Here is an 18,517-nt window from a genome sequence, read left to right as displayed (position 1 = left end):
ATCCGTGAATGAATGTAATTTTTCTTTTCATGCACATCTGTGCAGCGAGAAGTTCTCTGTTCACTGATTTCATTCTTTTTTCAGTTGTGTGCGAAATGATGGGAAGGTGGTAAGAAGTGGGAAAAGCTATCTGTGGTAGAGTTCGCACTATTGAACACCTGGGACGTAACATTAACTCTTTGTGACTTTGGCATATAGGCCTATTAACGAGACTACGGGCAGCAAGATCAGCTTTTTCTGCTTATCGTTCTACTTCGTTCGTTCAACCCGGCTGATTTGAGCTCTTTTTCGCATGCAAAATTTCACATCAAAAGAAGACTGTTCCGAAAGTTTTAGTTTAATGTGTTTAATAACCTGCATAATATAAATAAATATGAATAATTCTTCCGAAAAATTGGATTTGGTGTGGACAAGCCTTAAGGTGAGACACGGAAGGTGAAAACATTGCTTTTGCATTTGCACTGGTCAATGTTGAGATTTTGGGATAGTTTGTTACCTTAGGATGCATTCTTTCACACTACTACAACAACAAAGTCCGATGTACACATTTAGGTGTTTACTTCATTACATTTTGTCTAATCGCGCCTGTATATTTCTCCTAATTTCACCAAAAGTTAGCACTCTAACACATGCTATCGCGACCTTGATCCGAAACATATCATGTGTAGTACCGTTGGAACGCTCTGTTTTTCCTGCATGACTTCAGAAGCACTTACATACACCAAACTTTCCATTCCAAACTTTCTCACGATTGGCATGGGGTACTTTCCATAAGATCATCTCTCAATGCAAATCAAACCAGCTATTATATTAGGCTAACTGAAATAAAACCATCTTAATCTCTAGGTATGTTGAAGGGTATGTGATTTGGGCTATTTTAATTCCAAAGCCCAAGGGAACTTTATCAGGATGTATAGTACCCTGGATCCATAAAATAACTGGCCTTTAAAAATATATATCTGCCTGCTTTTATGGGAATATAACATAGGGGTATGAATACTTATGCACCCTGTATTTTAATGAAGAACATTTATTTATTTATGATAGGGGTGTAAATATTAATCGATTCGTATCGATGCATCGATTATGCAGCCGACAATTCAATGCATCGATGCGTCCGCAAGAGTATCGATTAATGTGTTTATTTTGCCGCCTGTTTGTTCGCCTATCTATTTTCAGCATCAGCTCCGACCTTTCTTTTTCTGTCTATGGCTCCGATGTAAGTGCACTACCTACTCCTAAGCTGCGGGTGGCTCTAACCTCATTATTGTCTTCTACTTCACTTCTACTTCACACCACTTCAGACGCATTTGTTACTTACATTTCACACATTATTGTTTTGTTGAGTCTGACTTTCAAGAGTGATGGTACCGTATGAAGCAGTGGTAAGAGATGTTGCCGTTTGCAAAGAGAAAGACTGTCAGTGTGAGAGAAGATACTGCGGCTACGTCAAATCTATCGGCACACCTGAAAAGGCGCTATGGTATTAAAGGCGAGAGCACAGGCTTCCAAGCCGGCCACATCACTGACAACGGTTTTCACTCAAAAGTTGTCGCACTTTGCAAGGCCATTGCATTTTTTTTTTATATGCAAAGACATGAGGCTGTATTGTGTCGCAGAGAACGAAGGCTTTAGATACCTGCTCCTACATTCCGAACTTTTGTTGATTTATTTTATACAAGGCGGCTTCTTAGCATTTGAAAAACATACAATGGAACAGACTAACGAGTGTGCAGGAAGCTGCAGGTGTGTTATTGAAAATCATGCCTTCTGCCTGTGCTTTTTGAAAAACAATGAATGCACCACTGTCATTCTCCAGCGCCAATGAATTGAAATATGTATGTTTGATTCTTTTGCTAAAATGAACCACGGAGCAGCAACCATTAAACAAAATTATAAAGAGAAAAAATGACTAATTACCTCGCAATAGCTCTCATTGGAAAAGGTATAAACACCCTTGTGGAATCACTGAGGATTAACTATTGTGACATTTTCTTGAAGAGAAGCTAGTTGGATGATGGGAAATTGATGCTGCGCTCTGGTGCAACAAAAACTCACCGTATGCTACTGGTTTACATTAAATAAATGTTAAAGGAACACGCCATCCAATGTCAGTAGTAATATATGTTCTTACCTTAACTTTCACGAGTTGAGTCATACCTCTCCCATGTCTGTACATGCACTCAAACGCTCTGGTGCGCGGCGCGAATGTGTTAGCATGTTGCTTTGCTAGCGGGCTCAGACGTAGCCATAGAGGGAGGAAGATAGCAGTAATCAAACACATCCACGTTTTCCCTACTTAAATACAGTTGCACGAGTAGTTGATAAAAATGTGTAAGGTCACACAACATGAAACGTGGCGATTTTTCAAGCGAATAAACAGGAGAACTACAATGTGTGGTACAATAGCACTTGGGAGTACTTCGACCTAGCGTAGTAATATTAATTAACCCTTAGAACCCTAAGCTGTTTTTAGGGCATTTTCACTACCTTTATTCATAAGGATTTATTCTGGTCATTGTAAGTGCCACACACCTATATTGTTTTTTTCAGGAGAGTCTATGCTATTCAGATCTGCCATCATTTCATGTATTAATACTAGCATTGATTTTATTTTGATTTTTAAAGAATTAAAATATAAAAAGTGTATTATAAAAATTCTTATATTTCGACATGTATCTCACCACAGCCAGCTCACAGCTCTACATGCATTTCATGTGGTTGTAGGGCAGACTGTCCTGAATCGGGCAATATAATTGCCATGTTAGAGGGATACTCTGGGGCTGAGCAATTTACAGAAATATTTGCTGTGTGATTTACGGAAATAAATGCCATTTTTTATAGTGACCTTTCTGAGCTCCATATCTGTGACTAGGGCTGGGCGATATATCGGTATTACGACTACGACCGATATATTTTTGAAAACGATATGTAGTTGAGACAATATCGTAATACCGGTATTATGTCAAATAATGGGCCATTTTATCAAAGCCACTTGCTCTTCTGTGTTCAGACCATTCAGATAGCCGCAGCTCTGCTCAACTGCGCCCCTTGCGTGTGCACGTTCTCCCTCGCAGCACTACAAACTTTCAAACACGACGGACACTGAGTCAGATTTTGTTTACCTTGATCAGAGGTTGGTGCTGATGCCTATTCCGTCGGCACATCAACGGCTAGACCGAGAATTCTCGTTCTCGAAATCAAAATTCCACTGGAGCTCCAAGCGGTTTTGTACACGCAGATTTAAGTTACAACACTGTTTAGCAGCTACAGCTCTTCGACTCACGGTAAAATGTCATTTTTGGTACACCTAGCTAATTTAAATACACTGATGAATGCTTGCGTTTAGTGACAGTAGCAGATCTAAAGTCCTCAGGGAGACGACCTAAACGCTGATTTTATTAAGAGGATATGCACGCGACTCGCGAGCAGTTAGGGCATCATTTTTTATGATTCCTGAAACCCCATTCAATCGTGCATAGGGATTTTTCTTACGAACCGGAACATGCAAAAATGAACGCATACAAAACGACGGTAGCGTCTATCACACTCTTGATGAGTGACTCAGTTACGTTGTTTAAGTAGCCTAATTTTTTAAAACTTTTTTTGTTGTTGATAGCAACATGTCTAGGCCATCATAGGGCCTAGATGACAAGCAAATGTAGACTATCAAACCCTTACAGGTAAAAAAAAACTGCATTGTGTGACAAAACTGCAGGTTTTTTCAATATTGTTGTGCCCAAAATAGCCTATTGCAAATTGCAGTACAATGTAGGCCTGCGTTGTCAGTCAGGGTCAACTTTTGGTCTTTTGTTATTTGCGCAGCTTTATCAGAGCAACTGTAGCCTATGCCTATTGTAGGCCTATGTTATTGTTTACACTTTTTTGCACAGCTTTGTTAGAGCAGTCTGAAATTAATATAATTAAAACTGGCTGTGTTGTCATAATTGTTGTGTTGAGTGAATATATGAAGCACTTCGCTCTTTCTGTTTGAAATATCAATATCGTATCGATATCGTATATCGCCAATCAGCCCCAAAATATCGGGATATCAGTTTTGGTCCATATCGCCCAGCCCTATCTGTGACACAAACTGATCTGACCTGACTTGACCCGAGGTTACGTGTTAGCCTGCGTGCCTGTGTGTATGCTGTCATAATAATTCTCAACTTTTTACTGCATTGCCATGAACAAAGTAAAGGCAAAAAAGGTGTTTATTTGTTGAACAAATTGGGATGCAATGTATGCCTTGAATTGGATGCCATGCAGGAATTTGCTAGGATCTCAAAACCGGAATATGAACATGCTTTGCCATAGAGAAACACATGATAGCATTGGATTATAAACATGCTTTGCCACAAGAACAGACAAAAACGCGGGGTAAGTCCAGCTATATGAAGTTATTATTTTGCTGTCACTTCGTCTGTTTTATAACCCAGAAGGATGTACTTGGTATCAAATGATAGCTCTGAGTCTCCTCTTTCATCTGACATGTGTGGCATATCTATGCGATCACGGGTCCGCGAGTAATTCAAACGAGAGTAATGAGTGTGCAGCGTTGGTTTGTGTACATGACGTTATTATTTTGCAGTCACTTCGTCTAGTTTTATAAGCCCGAAGGATCGATAAACATGGTACCAATGGATAGCCCTGTGCCCCCTCTTTCATCTGATATGCTTGCCATATCGATGCGATCACGGGTTCGCGAGTAATTCAAACTAGAGTAATGTGTGTGCAGGTGAACGCAGAGAAGTATAGACTGTAAATATGATGCAATTTGATTTAATTTCATGATTTTTTTTTATTTTCATACTTGATCGTACAGACAAGTGTGTAGTCTCGTTGGAAAGCCCCACTTCTGCTCTGTCGTGCAATAAAGGTTTCATCTCGCTGCGATGAACCGTTCCGGAGCAATGTAACAGAAGAAGGGGTGTGTTTTTTTGACGCACTTTGCGTCAATCGGGTTCTAAGGGTTAACACCTAATTGTAGATCCTATTCACCACAGAGTTCAGCCGACCCCTCAGCCTCCCCCTCCCCCTCCGAGGCACACACACAGTCATTTCCGTAAATAGAGACAACCTGCCCTTCTGGCGTTAGTTTGAGCTGACTTAGCAAAGTAGCAGGTAGTGGTAAATTAGATTGTACATGCATTGTGAAGGGTTGTGATAACAAGCAGAAGGTTTCATAGAATTCCGCTTCGACGCAAACGGCGGAAAGCATGGCTGGGATCTACAATTAGGTGTTAATTAATATTACTACGCTAGGTCGAAGTACTCCCAAGTGCTATTGCGCCACACATTGTAGTTCTCCTGTACGCTGTAATGTTACAGCTTGTCTTCTACCTGTGCAAGTGGATAACATTAGACAAATGTGAACATTACCATTAACACATTTGCCCATTCAGTCCCATTGGATTATGAAATGCATTTTCCAAGACTGAGAAGAAAAAATATCAGTTACATTTAATGTTACAAAAAAGCATATGAGGAAACTAAAAACTCCGACCAGCGTAGTTAACTTATTTATTAGCTATCCAGTATGCCTAGGCTATCTAGAACATTATTTCTGAGGACAATGTTTCCCACAGAATTGAATTATATTTGTGGTGGCAGGTTTGCAGAATTAACTTGAATGCAACAGTTTTTAACAAATTAGCACAGAGTGGTTATGATGCTAACTAGATTTAAGCACAAATTTTAGTACAACCTGGAAAATCATTGTGTGGTGGTCAATGTTGATATTGTGGTGGGCCGCCGCAAATAAGTCAATGTCAATGTACTGCAAAGTGTGCTTGCTCAGGTGCAGTTCACTGATCTGTGACAGTTAAGTTTCGCTTTCAATAAAATCCAATATGGCAGAAGATCCAATATGGTGAAAGATCCAGTGCTGAAACATGAAAAGGATGCTCATCAGAAGGGACTAGTTTAGTAGTCGCGGAGGTGAGAGTCCAGTGTAATATAATAGGTTTTTGTTAAACCATGGTTATGTCCACCTTCTCTTTTTCCTCCATGCAGGTATCGTAGTGAAAAGATGACTATGAGCTACGCAGAATATATTGCTCATCGCCAACACCATCACTACCAGAATGGCATTGGGCACCCTCTTCCACCCTACAACCATTATTCCTGACACCGAGCCGCATGACCAGTCACTGGACCTCTCAGCAGACCTCTTCCCAGGAGAGCCCGCCCCCTCATGGTCTAGCTATCTTTACTACTGTACCATTTTATGATGATAGTTTCCGTTGCTGTGCAGACCATCTTTTTGATGGCTCATGGCAACGGGGTTGGCAAATTAAGTCTAATATTGATTTACTAAAGAAGCAAAAATTCCTATTTTTCCTTTCATGTATTTTAGTTTTTGCAGCATATATTTCCGTTACCCTTTTGTGAATTAAAGGAGGAGAAAGTGGAGAAATAATGACCCCTTATCAGGTTTAGATTTTGTGAATGGAGGTGATAGCCCCAAATTTTGATTAGTTTTATTCTGGGTATGCAAAATGTAAGTATTTGTTCTTCTTTTATTTTATTTTATTTTATTTTGTTCTCTTTAAACTTTTTTTCTCCCCGAGTGTTGCCATGTGTGTCGGGTACATGTAAACATTCATGATCTATAACCCAAGTTTTTTTCTCCTGAAATCAGTGGAACATCATGAATTTTGGTGGGTTTTAATGGTTGTGGATGTGTTTCAGTTGTTTGCCTCATGACCTCTTGTACATCTTGTAGTTATTATACAAGGGTCTGCTTCTCTTTGTTTAGTTTTTGGAAAGCTTTGACTATTATTAAAGTACTGAAAATTGGCTAAGATACTTCCCAACATTATAATTCTGGATATTAGACGCTATTGTTCTTCACTTGACTGAATTATCTTAAGCTGAGTTGTATCGCTCCCCTTTTGTGCAAGTTTTTGAGGATTGTTTTTTTTTTCTGAATATAAATTCAAACCACAGGGACATGCCATAGAAAAGACTATAAGCCATATTAATTTTCTTACTGCATGCAGAGTAGGTTCTGGGTGTCTTTTTTTCCCCTTCAGTTTTGACATCTAGGCACCACTCTGTTTACCTGAATTTTTTGGCTAATGGCTGTGTAGTCAAGGTTTTTCCCTTGAAGGCAAAGCTGGTATTTCTGATTGTATCTGCCATTTACTATGAGTCTTATCCTTGCGTGACATTTGTTGGTTATGTTAGCAGTCTTGGTTTGGGTCACATTTTGTGACGGTTTTGTAAAGTCTTGATATATTGTGGTTGTAGCCTCTCGAGTGCACCATCATGGTGTGAATAATGTTTACATCTATCTACAAAAACAAATAAACTGTAACATACTATTTAATGAGTGAATATTTAGAGAAAATCATTTTAAGAACACTCACAATAGACCAATGGGGCTGGTAAAGAGAAGATAATTTTTCAGACTTAAAGGTTGTATTTAATGGCTTTTGTTCACATGATTCACAAGTTGCAGCTATGTGTGTTGCAGTTTGGTGCAATCATGTGAGGCCACACAAGTGATTTATGAACTCCTTTTTATCTTTTTAAACCCAGGTGAAGTGCTTTGCACTTTGCTGTTGCAGTGCGGGGGGTGGGGGCGGGGGCTGGGGCTGCAGGCTTGTCTGAGAAAATCACAGGATTAGTACTACTTTAATGTCCAAGAATAATCTTGTAAGTCATACTGTGTTGTGACCCCCCCCCCCCACATAAGTACTTATCGGTACTGTTTTCTGGAGAAGAAACTGACATTTTTAGAGGTGCTCAATTGTGATGAGGCTTCTACATGTCACTATAAGGACATTGTTGTTTCCTCCATTGTGCACAATATTAAGGGCTTTTGGTGTTCCATCCACAGTTACCCTATTACTCCCAGAGATGACCCTGATTTCAGTTGTGTTGCCTTAAAAATGAATTACTTGACACACATGAACCAGTAAATTGGCAGCCCGACTTTACCTCTTCTCTCTATATTTTTAAGATTTCCAGGCATAGATCACCATTTTCCACACATTGAAGTGATACACTTGATTGTTTTGACCTTTTTTTTTTTTCTGATATTATGCCCAGCAGCGTTAGCTCAATTTTTTCATTTCCGTAGATATGGGAGATGTTCGAGCCAGCTTTAGTATATCGAAATACAATAATTTTTATTACGCTGTAATGCCATTTGGGAATTGTGACTTGGAGGCTGCTAAAATAGCTCAAATTTCACATTTTGTGGTGTTTGTTGTATGTCATCTAAGTCATGTAAATGCCTTTTTTTCTGGTCCTCTGATGAGTACAACACAAACTGAATACTTTCTTTGCTGCTGCAAAGTCTAGTGAGTTATGTATGTGCATACAGGAGTAAATGTATTCACATATGCAATACTTTTCTGTTGCATGTATGAACATGAACATCTGTTCATCCATGGCATATTGTGCTGCTAGACACTAAATAAGAGAAACAAAAGGAACATAAAATGGTGCTATTAGGCCTCATTTTGGGGCGGTCAAAATAAACATGACTGGTCATGCGGACTCACCGATCATATCAATAGATCATTATTGATTCTTCATATGCACACACATTTTGCAGGGGTTTTTTGTTTCACACCAGTGTAACCAAGATTAAATACAATGAACCTGCAGGTTTGAAAGGACATGGAGTCACAAGTCTAACCCATGCTCATCACCATCCCTGTTTCATGGCTTGGGGGTAGAGGACATATGCCATTCATCTAGTGTGTTAGAGTACCCCCCCCCCCCCCCCACACACACACACACACACATCCCAACCACATGACAATAAAATGTTTGTCACGTTAGTTTGCTTTCTGCAACCCCTCCCGCTTTAACATTTTGTCATCACAACTATTCTCACAGGACAAATACTATGCAAAAAGATAGATTACGTGTGTAGAACATTATTATTTGGAACTATGGTTACTGCTCCACTGCCTAGTACATGTACCTCCCATGACAGGCTAGTTTCAGTTCAGTGCATGTTTAGATTTGTTTACACTCCATTTGGGACTTCAAGCAAAATGCTTTACGGAAATGTTTTAACATATTTGTAGGCTACAGTAATAGTACGCTCCCTTTTCTGCCCAGTAAAAAAAAAAAATTATGTCATTGGCATTTCCCTGGACCGAGATCAGTTGAAAAGGAACTGTAACTTCCTTTTAGAAAATATACGTATTTGGATTAGTGTCACACACACACACACACCCCACCATACCATGCTACTGTTCCCTCCAGTACAGTATCCATTTGGAAATGTGTAGGCTCACTTCACCTTTGTTCACCTGAACCAAAGACGCCTCCAGCCATGTCCAAATGCTGCTCTTCAGACCTGCCACCTTGTCCTTCCAAGCACTCCTGCAAGAAAATGTCTATTTTTGTCTTCTTTTTTTACCAATTTTGTACAATTTCTAATGTGTTTTTTGTCTTTATTTTCATTTTATTTCATTTTTTTTCCTTTTCAGTTTGCAAACTCTGTTAAATAAAATATTGTTATCTGGAAGTACCTTGACCAGACATACGGTCAATGTAATGCTTTTTCAGTGTTTTTGTTTATTTTTGTGTTTAAATACCCCATAGCGTGCCTCTTAGAATTGTTTTTTTTTTCTTAATGTGTTTTCCTAAAGACCAGCAGTTATACTTTATACAAAAGAAACATTCATCTTTATTTTTTAATGCCATCAAAATAAAAAGCCTCTTTTCTTTACTCTGGACCCAGTAGCTGCACCAGTATACAATCGCACTGATAGATGAACAGTAGTAGAATAGTAGAAATGACTGATAATGACACAATGAATATGAACAGTAACATGTTTAATGAAAACAATTTGTAGAAAAAAAACACTGTAAAAAGGAGGAAAAAAGACAACATGACTGTTTTATACATCATAAAAAAAACTTTTTGAAAATATTTTGGATCTAGTTTCTAAATTATTTAGTGGTTTTCTATTTTCTGCAACGTAGAAATGCTGACTATGGAATGCTCCATGTACTAAATGGATTGCTTGAATTGGGGTTGTCAGGTATAGCCTTGTATACCCATAGTTTTTTTTTTGGTTTTCTCTCTCTGAGCTGTTAGTAATGGATGACAAATGACCTGTTGATTATCCTCCCCTTCCCCAGTTGTTGGTGTGGTGACCGTTGAATTGGGCATTTAATGTAATAGTATGGAACAAAATACCGGATCCTAAATGGGGGGGGGGGGGGGCACTGGTGGGGATGAATTCTCATGCTTGGATGGGGGCGTATGTGACTATGGCAATGATGTAGTTTTAAATACTATTGTTACCTTTCAACTCATTTATTCAATAAAAAATAAACAATGAGTTGTGAGATTTTCATTTGTGTGGATCACTTGTCAGCTATTGCTATTAAATTCATTGGATCTGAGCTTGCTTTTCGTTGAGAACTATATGTTGGAAGTAAGGTGTTTTTATGCATTAGAAGTAGAAAATCTGTGTTGCAGTACATCACAGTTCCTCTTGTAGATATGCCCTTCATTGATATTCACATCTTGATCAATCAATGTGACCTTAAACCTGTTCGATCCCGCCGATCACAATAGTGACTTTAACCTGTTCTGCATAGCACAGGGTCGGTATCGACCCAAATCACTCGTTCAATCACTAATCTCAATGTAAAGTATATCGTAGCCGAGTCATTGTGCTAGCTACATAGTCATGGCATACACCATTGGAAAGCCATGAGCCTCAGGATTCATTTGAGATCCGTGTCGACTGAATGAAACCCATCCCGAACGGCTAAAACCTACAATTTGTATCACTAGTCACGTTTCCAAATGCCCCCACCACCACCGTGTCTCCTCACATTACAGCCTTTGTGTACATCCCGGGCTTCAGGCTACCCCAACATGCTTGGTGTCATACTGTTCACAAGAAGCACGAGAATCCGAATATCCACCGTGTTTTGTCGACATTACGTTTAGAAGATGCATAATTCCACCCAAACAGTACCGTTTAGTTTGTAAAAAAACAAACGATAACTTTTCTCTGACAGAAAACCACATCGTTCGTATGCTTATCCTATGTATCACCGGGATTCACACCACTCAGCGTGTTCAGGAAGCTCTCCTGAGTACGTAGACACCAGTGACAACTTTGTGTGACGTACCGTTGTCGAGAAACACGTGTTAGAAGCATGATAGCCATGCGAGCTGCCTAATGGATAAGTTAGCTTTGATTGACAATAGCTCTGGCCTATGACAAGCTACGAGGATGGTTCAAAGATCGTCTTGTAGCCAACGAGTAGACCTTTCGAATGACGTATGGTACAACCACCTCCGGTGAGGGGAACTCTGGGAAATTGAGTCCACCTTCGTTGTGCGTAACAATAGCTTACTAGTACGACCGGCTCGTCAGAGGAATAGTTGCAATTTTTACAGTTAGATAGATAGATAGATACTTTATTGATCCCCAAGGGTAAATTCAAGGATCATTTGGATCTTTTGAAGAAGAAGAAAGCAGAAAACATGCCGAAAAGACAGGCAAAGAAGAAGAACGTGGAGGTTGAACCAGCTGAGCATTTCCACACAAAAATGGAAGGGGTCATACTTCATTGTACAAACATTTCCTTAGATATTTATCTTCACAACACCTGGGAGTGGGCCTCTGATGTGTTTCAGTGGCCATTTTAGGGACTTTCACATCTGAAATGTGGCCATTTCCAGGGATTTACATAACCGCCTGAAAGAAAAAGCAATATTCCAGCTACTGTAGCACCTTGACAGTACATAACAGAGTCATTCTGACAGTTTCTAAAAATTCTACAAGGTCTCAGCTTTCAGGGGATACCAGGCATTTGATGATAGGTCACAGTATGAGGACACAGGAGCTATTACAATAGACGCTGTGCAATTTCGGGCAAAATCCCAAAAATAGGCCCATATAGAATGTTTTCAGTTTGAGGCTCTAAAATGTTAATCGATGCATCAATAATTTCCCAACAAAGTCGTTAATGGTCTCCATGAAACATATGCAGCGTCATAAATTACATAAGTAAGTGATAACATGAATGAAAAAAAGATACACTCAAAGTCTCCCATTTTTAGAACTTCTCCAAAGATTTTACCAATCTCTCTTAAAACAGCATTACTCTGAGCCGTATCATTCTCCCAGCTATCTGAGGTTGTTTCTCATATGAATTCCACCTTGTGCCACGTAGATGTTTTAGCTTCATGCCTTTTCAAGAAATCATCTGTCCTCTTGTGTTGACTATAATTAACATTGGTCTATCTCCAAGTTAGCATTTATTGCCAAGATCTTGGAAAAGGTTGTCCTAGGGCTGCACGATTATGGCCAAAATGATAATCATGATTATTTTGATCAATATTGAGATCACGATTATTAATTAATTTTAGTGACAAAAATATTTTTTTCCCTAAACATATTGGACTTGCTATCTGGCTCACCCAAATTCTTCCCCTCACATTTACTCCCCTAAATTACTGCAAATATAGACTTGACTGCGAATAATAATAAATAATACCTAAGGGATAATGTATAGAATGCCGGTCATTATTGGGAAAATAAGTGCCGACAGGGCGAACCGGACCCCGACGCGCAGCGGAGGTCATTATTTTTTTCAGAGGTCCTTTCCCAAGAAATAATGACCGCTAGAACTTTGGGAAATCCCATTCAAGTCAATGGAGCGTTCTACTTGCCTCGGGAAGAGCCGTGTAATAAACACAAATAATAATAATAATAATAGGTTAATATAATAATAATAATAGGTTATAATAATGTTACTTAGCTAACTTAGCTAATCATTTTTAGCAGTTTTGCTAAAAATGCTAACTAGCATGTTAACTATGCTAACCATGTTACTTAGATAACTTAGCTAATAATTTTTAGCAGATATGCTAACTATGCTAACTAGCATGCTAACTATGCTAACCATGTGACTTAGCTAACCTAGCTAATCATTTTTAGCAGTTTTGTTAAAAATGCTAACAATGTTAACATGCTAACTTTGTTAACCATGCTAACTAGCTACAGTGGGTAGGAGTCATAGTTGATGAAAAGTGTTGACATAGTTGATGACAAGTTAAAAGTTGTTGATAGACAGCTAGTGAATGTATATAGTTTAAAAGTTTAAAAGTTGAATGTAGATAGTTTAAAAGTTGTTGATAGACAGCTAGTTTAATAGATAGATAGTTTAATGATAGTTTAAAAGTAGACCGTTTAAAAGTTGAATGTAAAAAGTTCAGTAGTTTAATGGGTTACATTGTTTAACAGTGGATTATTGTAGTGAGGACTTTTATTTTGAAACAGTTTTGGGCAGAGGAAACAGTTGAATAGGATGTGTAGTCTTAATTGACCCAGATTGTATGCTTAAAGCCTGAGGCTGCAGGTGGCCTGAACACCTGCCATAGGATTCTAATTGCTTAACTGCCTTAAAAGCCGTTTTATGATGTCACAATCGGCAATGTTAAGTCTATGGGGATTTTTAAAAAGTTTTTCTTTAATAGTTTAAAAAGTATAAAAGTTTCAAAGTTGAAAAGACATAGCAGCTTCGTCCGTTTGAATACCTACGTTACAAAGTTTGAATGAAGTTTCTAAGTTAAACTGTTCAAGAGAAATAGCGTACGGAAAAAGTGGTAAGCGGAATAATAATAATAAGAAGTTGTTGCCTAGGAAGAACAGTACAGTGCATTTTCATGCACTGTAATAATAATAAGAAGTTGCCTAGGAAGAACAGTACAGTGCATTTTCATGCACTGTAATAATAATGTTTTGTATTATTTAAATGAAAGTAATTTTGCTGTAGAAAATGTATTTCTTAAGAAATACTGTTAATTTGATGCTGTTTAATTCATTTATAAATGGTGCAATGGCACTCCTTATTTTTTAATACATAATACAAAGGCAGAGTACAGTATCTGACAAATAAGGGTCAAAGGTCAACTTTGAGGACAAGATTTTTTTTATATACACACATTTCTTCATCAGGGCAACAAGTCACCAGATTTTCATTGCTCTACCTATAATACATTTGTGTAGACAAATCAAACAACTTTAAAGTCATTTTTCTCAGTTTGACACTCTGGTCAGTTACTGCCTTTTGGCTTTGTAGGGCAGTGTTGCCATCGTACTCTCTCCCTCTTCTGCACGCTTAAATGCGTTCCCAATTAAATAGAGTAACATAACGTAGTTAGATCTGCTGCAATGGAGATATGTATCTCGATGTAACAAGCTGTTCTGACATTGACATTGTAAACGTTCTCTAAGAAGAGTGTAAAGCAGTTTGCAGTAGGGTAGCCTAAAGATAACCACAACGTCGTCTATCGCTGGAAAAAAAATAGCGAGCGGCCTATGATAAACTGGACCGGATTAAAGTGCGTGGCGGGCCGCAGTTTGGACATGGTTTAGTCATTCGTTGATATGTAAAACACTGACGTGTAGGCTACATTTTCATTATTGTTCACTCGTTTTAAGTAGGCTGTCTTGAAACGCTTATGCATTGTAGGTTGCACATGTAGCTTATAAAATACATGAATAAAATTCACGGATCCCGTGTTAGCTCAACTCTTATTAATTGGCTATATCGGAGGAAGCCATGAGAAAGCAAACAAGGACTAAAAGTTAACGTGATTAAAAAAGGCATGTGTGGTTTACGTCATGTGATGTGTTTTACGTAGGTATGAGTTAAGAGCCCTGCTTTGCTTATGTTTTTGGTTAACTTCACTTGCCTGAAATTCGAAATATTTTCGAACAACGGATGATCCGTTTCTAGGGACAAGCTCTAGCTGGCCTTCTGCTGTGCCACACATTTGATTTTTGATCGTCGTTTTTTTGTATAGTCTAACTGGCCTACTAATAGTTAACATAATGCTACTAGTCCACAGTGCATCCAAACTGAGCAGTGCATCAGGCTGAGCAGATTGGTAGGCTGCATGCAGGCACATGGTCAGACAGGTTTAATTAGCGCTTGATTTGTTTTGTAGCACTCTATGGGTTGCCAGTGTGGCAAGTGGTAGGTTAGCTCTCTAATAGAAATGTCGACTACGCCATCTGAGGCCCTGCCCCTCAGAATCTCCAATCAACTGTACTGTAACTGGGTACATGAAGCCCAACCAGGCAACACAGTTTCGTGGTCACAGAAACCCAGAGGCGTGTTTCCAAAAATAAACTGTCTTTATTAACAAATCTTAAAAAACATATGGGGAGTGGGTTCTCTCCAGACAGTTAGAACCTTGGTCACAAAGGCACTGACACAAGTGGCCTACAAGGCCTGGACACACATGTATACACACACAAACACACACACACATACACCAGAATGTGCTCAGACTACTGGCTGAGTGATGAGAGGAGCCAGGAACAGGGCTGGAGCTTACCCAGGGCTGGAGAGTTTATCCGAGGGAGGGTCTACAGACACACCACACGTGAACATGTCAATATCGAATTCTCAAATTGCACCACAGCAAGAAAAGTGAAGGGACACCACCACCTCGAGATAGCCCGCCACCCCAGTTGGCCTGCAGCTCCTGTCCGACAAGAGAGGAAAATCAGAGTAGCCAATACTCCTAACACACACACACAGCACAGTATATGCAATCAGCTGTGGTGAACATCATGGTTTATACAAGGACTACTGGACGAGAGCGTCCGTCGGTATACAGTTCTTCTCCCGTGTGAAAGTTAAAATGTATACAAACATACAATAAACAAAACATGTAAAATTGACCATCACAACTTAGGTGAAAACAAAACAAAACAAAACAGCAGCGTTCGGAACTTGAACCAAGATGCCTTGATGTTGCCGCTCCTTGTGTTACCGCAAGCTCTGCTACACGAAAAAGATACAATTGAAAACCCGCACAAGCTACATATTATTTTGAAGACAATTAAAATTACATACCAATCAGCTGAGGTCGGCTATGAGGCCCATGTTCAGCAGCCGACAGCAATCCTAAAACCCCCAAAGTTTGTGTTAGCTATACTAGCCTACATCATATAGGAAACGTTATTAACTACTCACGCAATGCCACGATAACCTACCAGGAATGTCACTGGATGCATGCACAGTGAGCAGGAGGCCAAAAGAGCACAAGGGATCCCTCGGTGAAGGCAGGAGTCAGGTGGACAACCAACAGTATGCAGCTATGACGTCGGCCTTCAAATTAAAAGTTACAATTTATGTAGCCACTTCTCTACGCTAATTGGCTCGCCTCCGAATGCAAAGAGCCACTCGCAATGGCACTACTGGGTTAGGCAAGGGGCGTGGACCTTGTCCTGTTACATTCTACCCCGGCTTCTTGATTCGTCGACCCTACGATTGATGGTCAAACCTCTACAGAGGTGAGGAACCAGGAACCATGAGGGCCTCCACACTAGACCCCGCTAATGGGCCCCACCTTTACGGTGGCCCATGACCCAAAGGTCTGCAGGTGAGGAGGCACTGCAGGTTGCCAGACTCTCCCAAAACATATATGCCGTGACTGACAGGACATATATGCCGTGACTGACAGGGGCCGGGGGGGGCTTTACAGCCAGACCCCGCTAATGGGACTCACCACACTGGGATCCCATGACCCGAAGGTCCCTCTAGGGAGGAGCCACCCTGGTTACCCTTAATGCACAAAACACATAACACGCGGGTGGTCAGTAGGCCGAAACACCGCGACACAGAGGCCAGGAGAGGATCTTCCCAGACCCCGCTAATGGGTCCACAGCCCATGCCCCGAAGGTCCACCTAGGGAGAGGCCACTCCTGGTCGACCTGTACACAAAACACATAGCACGACACGCGGGTGGTCAGTAGGCCCAAACCCCGCGACACACAGAGGACAGGAGAGGATCTTCCCAGACCCCGCTAATGGGTCCACAGCCCATGCCCCGAAGGTCCACCTAGGGAGAGGCCACTCCTGGTCGACCTGTACACAAAACACGACACGTGGGTGGTCAGTAGGCCGAAACACCGCGACACACAGAGACCAGGGGCCTCATTTATAAAGCGTTCTTAAGCACAGATTTGATCTTAGACCGTGCGTACGCTCAAATTCATTCCAACGCTCAGATTTATAAAAACCGTCTTTGACATGGAAAAGTGCTTATCTCCACGTCAGGTTCAAACTTGACGTACGACCATTTCCTTGTGGTAATGCCTGGGTAATGCAAGTAATCTGAGGTCTAAGTGCGATGCATTTTCAAAATTCCAAGACCAACGATCTCATGTCTTTCTTTGCCATATGCATGATCAATATCAGAAGATTTTTAAAGACGTTTTTGGACGCATGCTTAATGTTTCATGGTTTGGCATAAAACTGCTAATGAGAACTATAGCCCACTTAAGAAAGTGAAAAAACTTATAGCTCACTTATTTCATAATATCTAAAAAAAAACACACCAAGACCTACGATAGAATGATTGAAACATTCTTACAGGTGATTTAGTGTTCTCACCAATCTAATATTGATCATAAAATGTCCAATTGTCCTCGTTAAGGAGAGAAAAGTACATTTGTAAAAAAGTACATTTGTGCCAGGGATGTAGTGGTAAAATAAGAGGTGGGTGAACTATGAATTCTGCAATCTCGGTGAGGTGGACTGCGCCATGCGGTATCAGATTTTTTAAAAAGGCATTCAGAACATGTTTGATAATGGTGGAGGTTATTGTACAATATTGGGAATATAGGATAGTATTGATAATGCAGTTTTGAATATTAAAAGTGAATAAACTCTTTTGAAAGGTGGATAAACTCTAATAAGAGGTGGGTAGGCCTAAACTCTATATCTGAAATTTCAGAGGTGGAAACTGCGTTTACTCGCATTTAGCCTCCACTACATCCTAATTTGCGCTCATATGCCTATTCCCAGCTCCGTAACGGAAAGGTAATATTTGAATGTAAGCTAGATACAATGTAGGCTATAGATATTTTATATCATAAATAGCCTGCCCTACACAACCAAGGGACGGAAGTTATCCTCTGAAAGCAGGGCATCTTCATATTTAGGCTAATGTTGCGGCGGAGCTGCGTAAAGAGGTGCAGAGCGCGCACCTGTTTGCTTTTTTTGACTGGCAGCGCCCAAGATCAGATGACAATACGTGAGTTGGATAATGTAGGCTAAAATATAAAGGTAGGCCTAAAGCAAACAATAAAGGACAATGTTTAAGCCATTGGACATTATTGAAAGAAAACGATCGCAAAGATGCAGAATGAATGAATGACCGGCGAACTAGGCTACTTTTTCAGCAAAAACATCCTAAAAATAAACGATCGCAAAGATGCAGAATGAATGAATGACCGGCGAACTAGGCTACTTTTTCAGCAAAAACATCCTAAAGCCTATCCTAAAAGAAACGTTAAGCCTACATGACATATCACGCTTATAATTTAGTCCTCTGTTTTGTAGGCTAAATCAGCATATTACTCTGGGTCATATTGGAAACGCAGTAGCCTACTGTACCATAACGTACAGGATTATGCTGTAGGCCTAGAGGACTTTCCTTCATAAGGTAGGCCTACCATTTTTTTTCTACAAAGTAGGCCTAAATGTTGATTAT

General features: G+C 39.9%; 1 protein-coding gene across 1 annotated transcript in view; it reads left to right on the top strand.

The window, feature by feature from the left end:
* The window catches only part of ammecr1 (AMMECR nuclear protein 1), an 84,437-nt gene extending 74,533 nt beyond the window's left edge, over positions 1–9,904 (top strand). The window contains exon 6 of the mRNA XM_076302399.1: positions 6,016–9,904. Coding sequence (XP_076158514.1) covers positions 6,016–6,130 — 115 coding nt within the window. The 3' untranslated portion in view covers positions 6,131–9,904. The remainder of the gene's footprint in view (positions 1–6,015) is intronic.
* Positions 9,905–18,517: the final 8,613 nt, after the last annotated feature.

The sequence above is a fragment of the Alosa pseudoharengus genome, unplaced genomic scaffold (genome assembly GCF_046254945.1).
Source record: "Alosa pseudoharengus isolate Yale_2024_CS ecotype anadromous, Long Island Sound unplaced genomic scaffold, YU_APseudo_1.1 YU_APseudo_1.1_scf_23, whole genome shotgun sequence".
Lineage (NCBI taxonomy): Eukaryota > Metazoa > Chordata > Actinopteri > Clupeiformes > Clupeidae > Alosa > Alosa pseudoharengus.
This window is presented reverse-complemented; position numbering and strand designations above follow the sequence as displayed.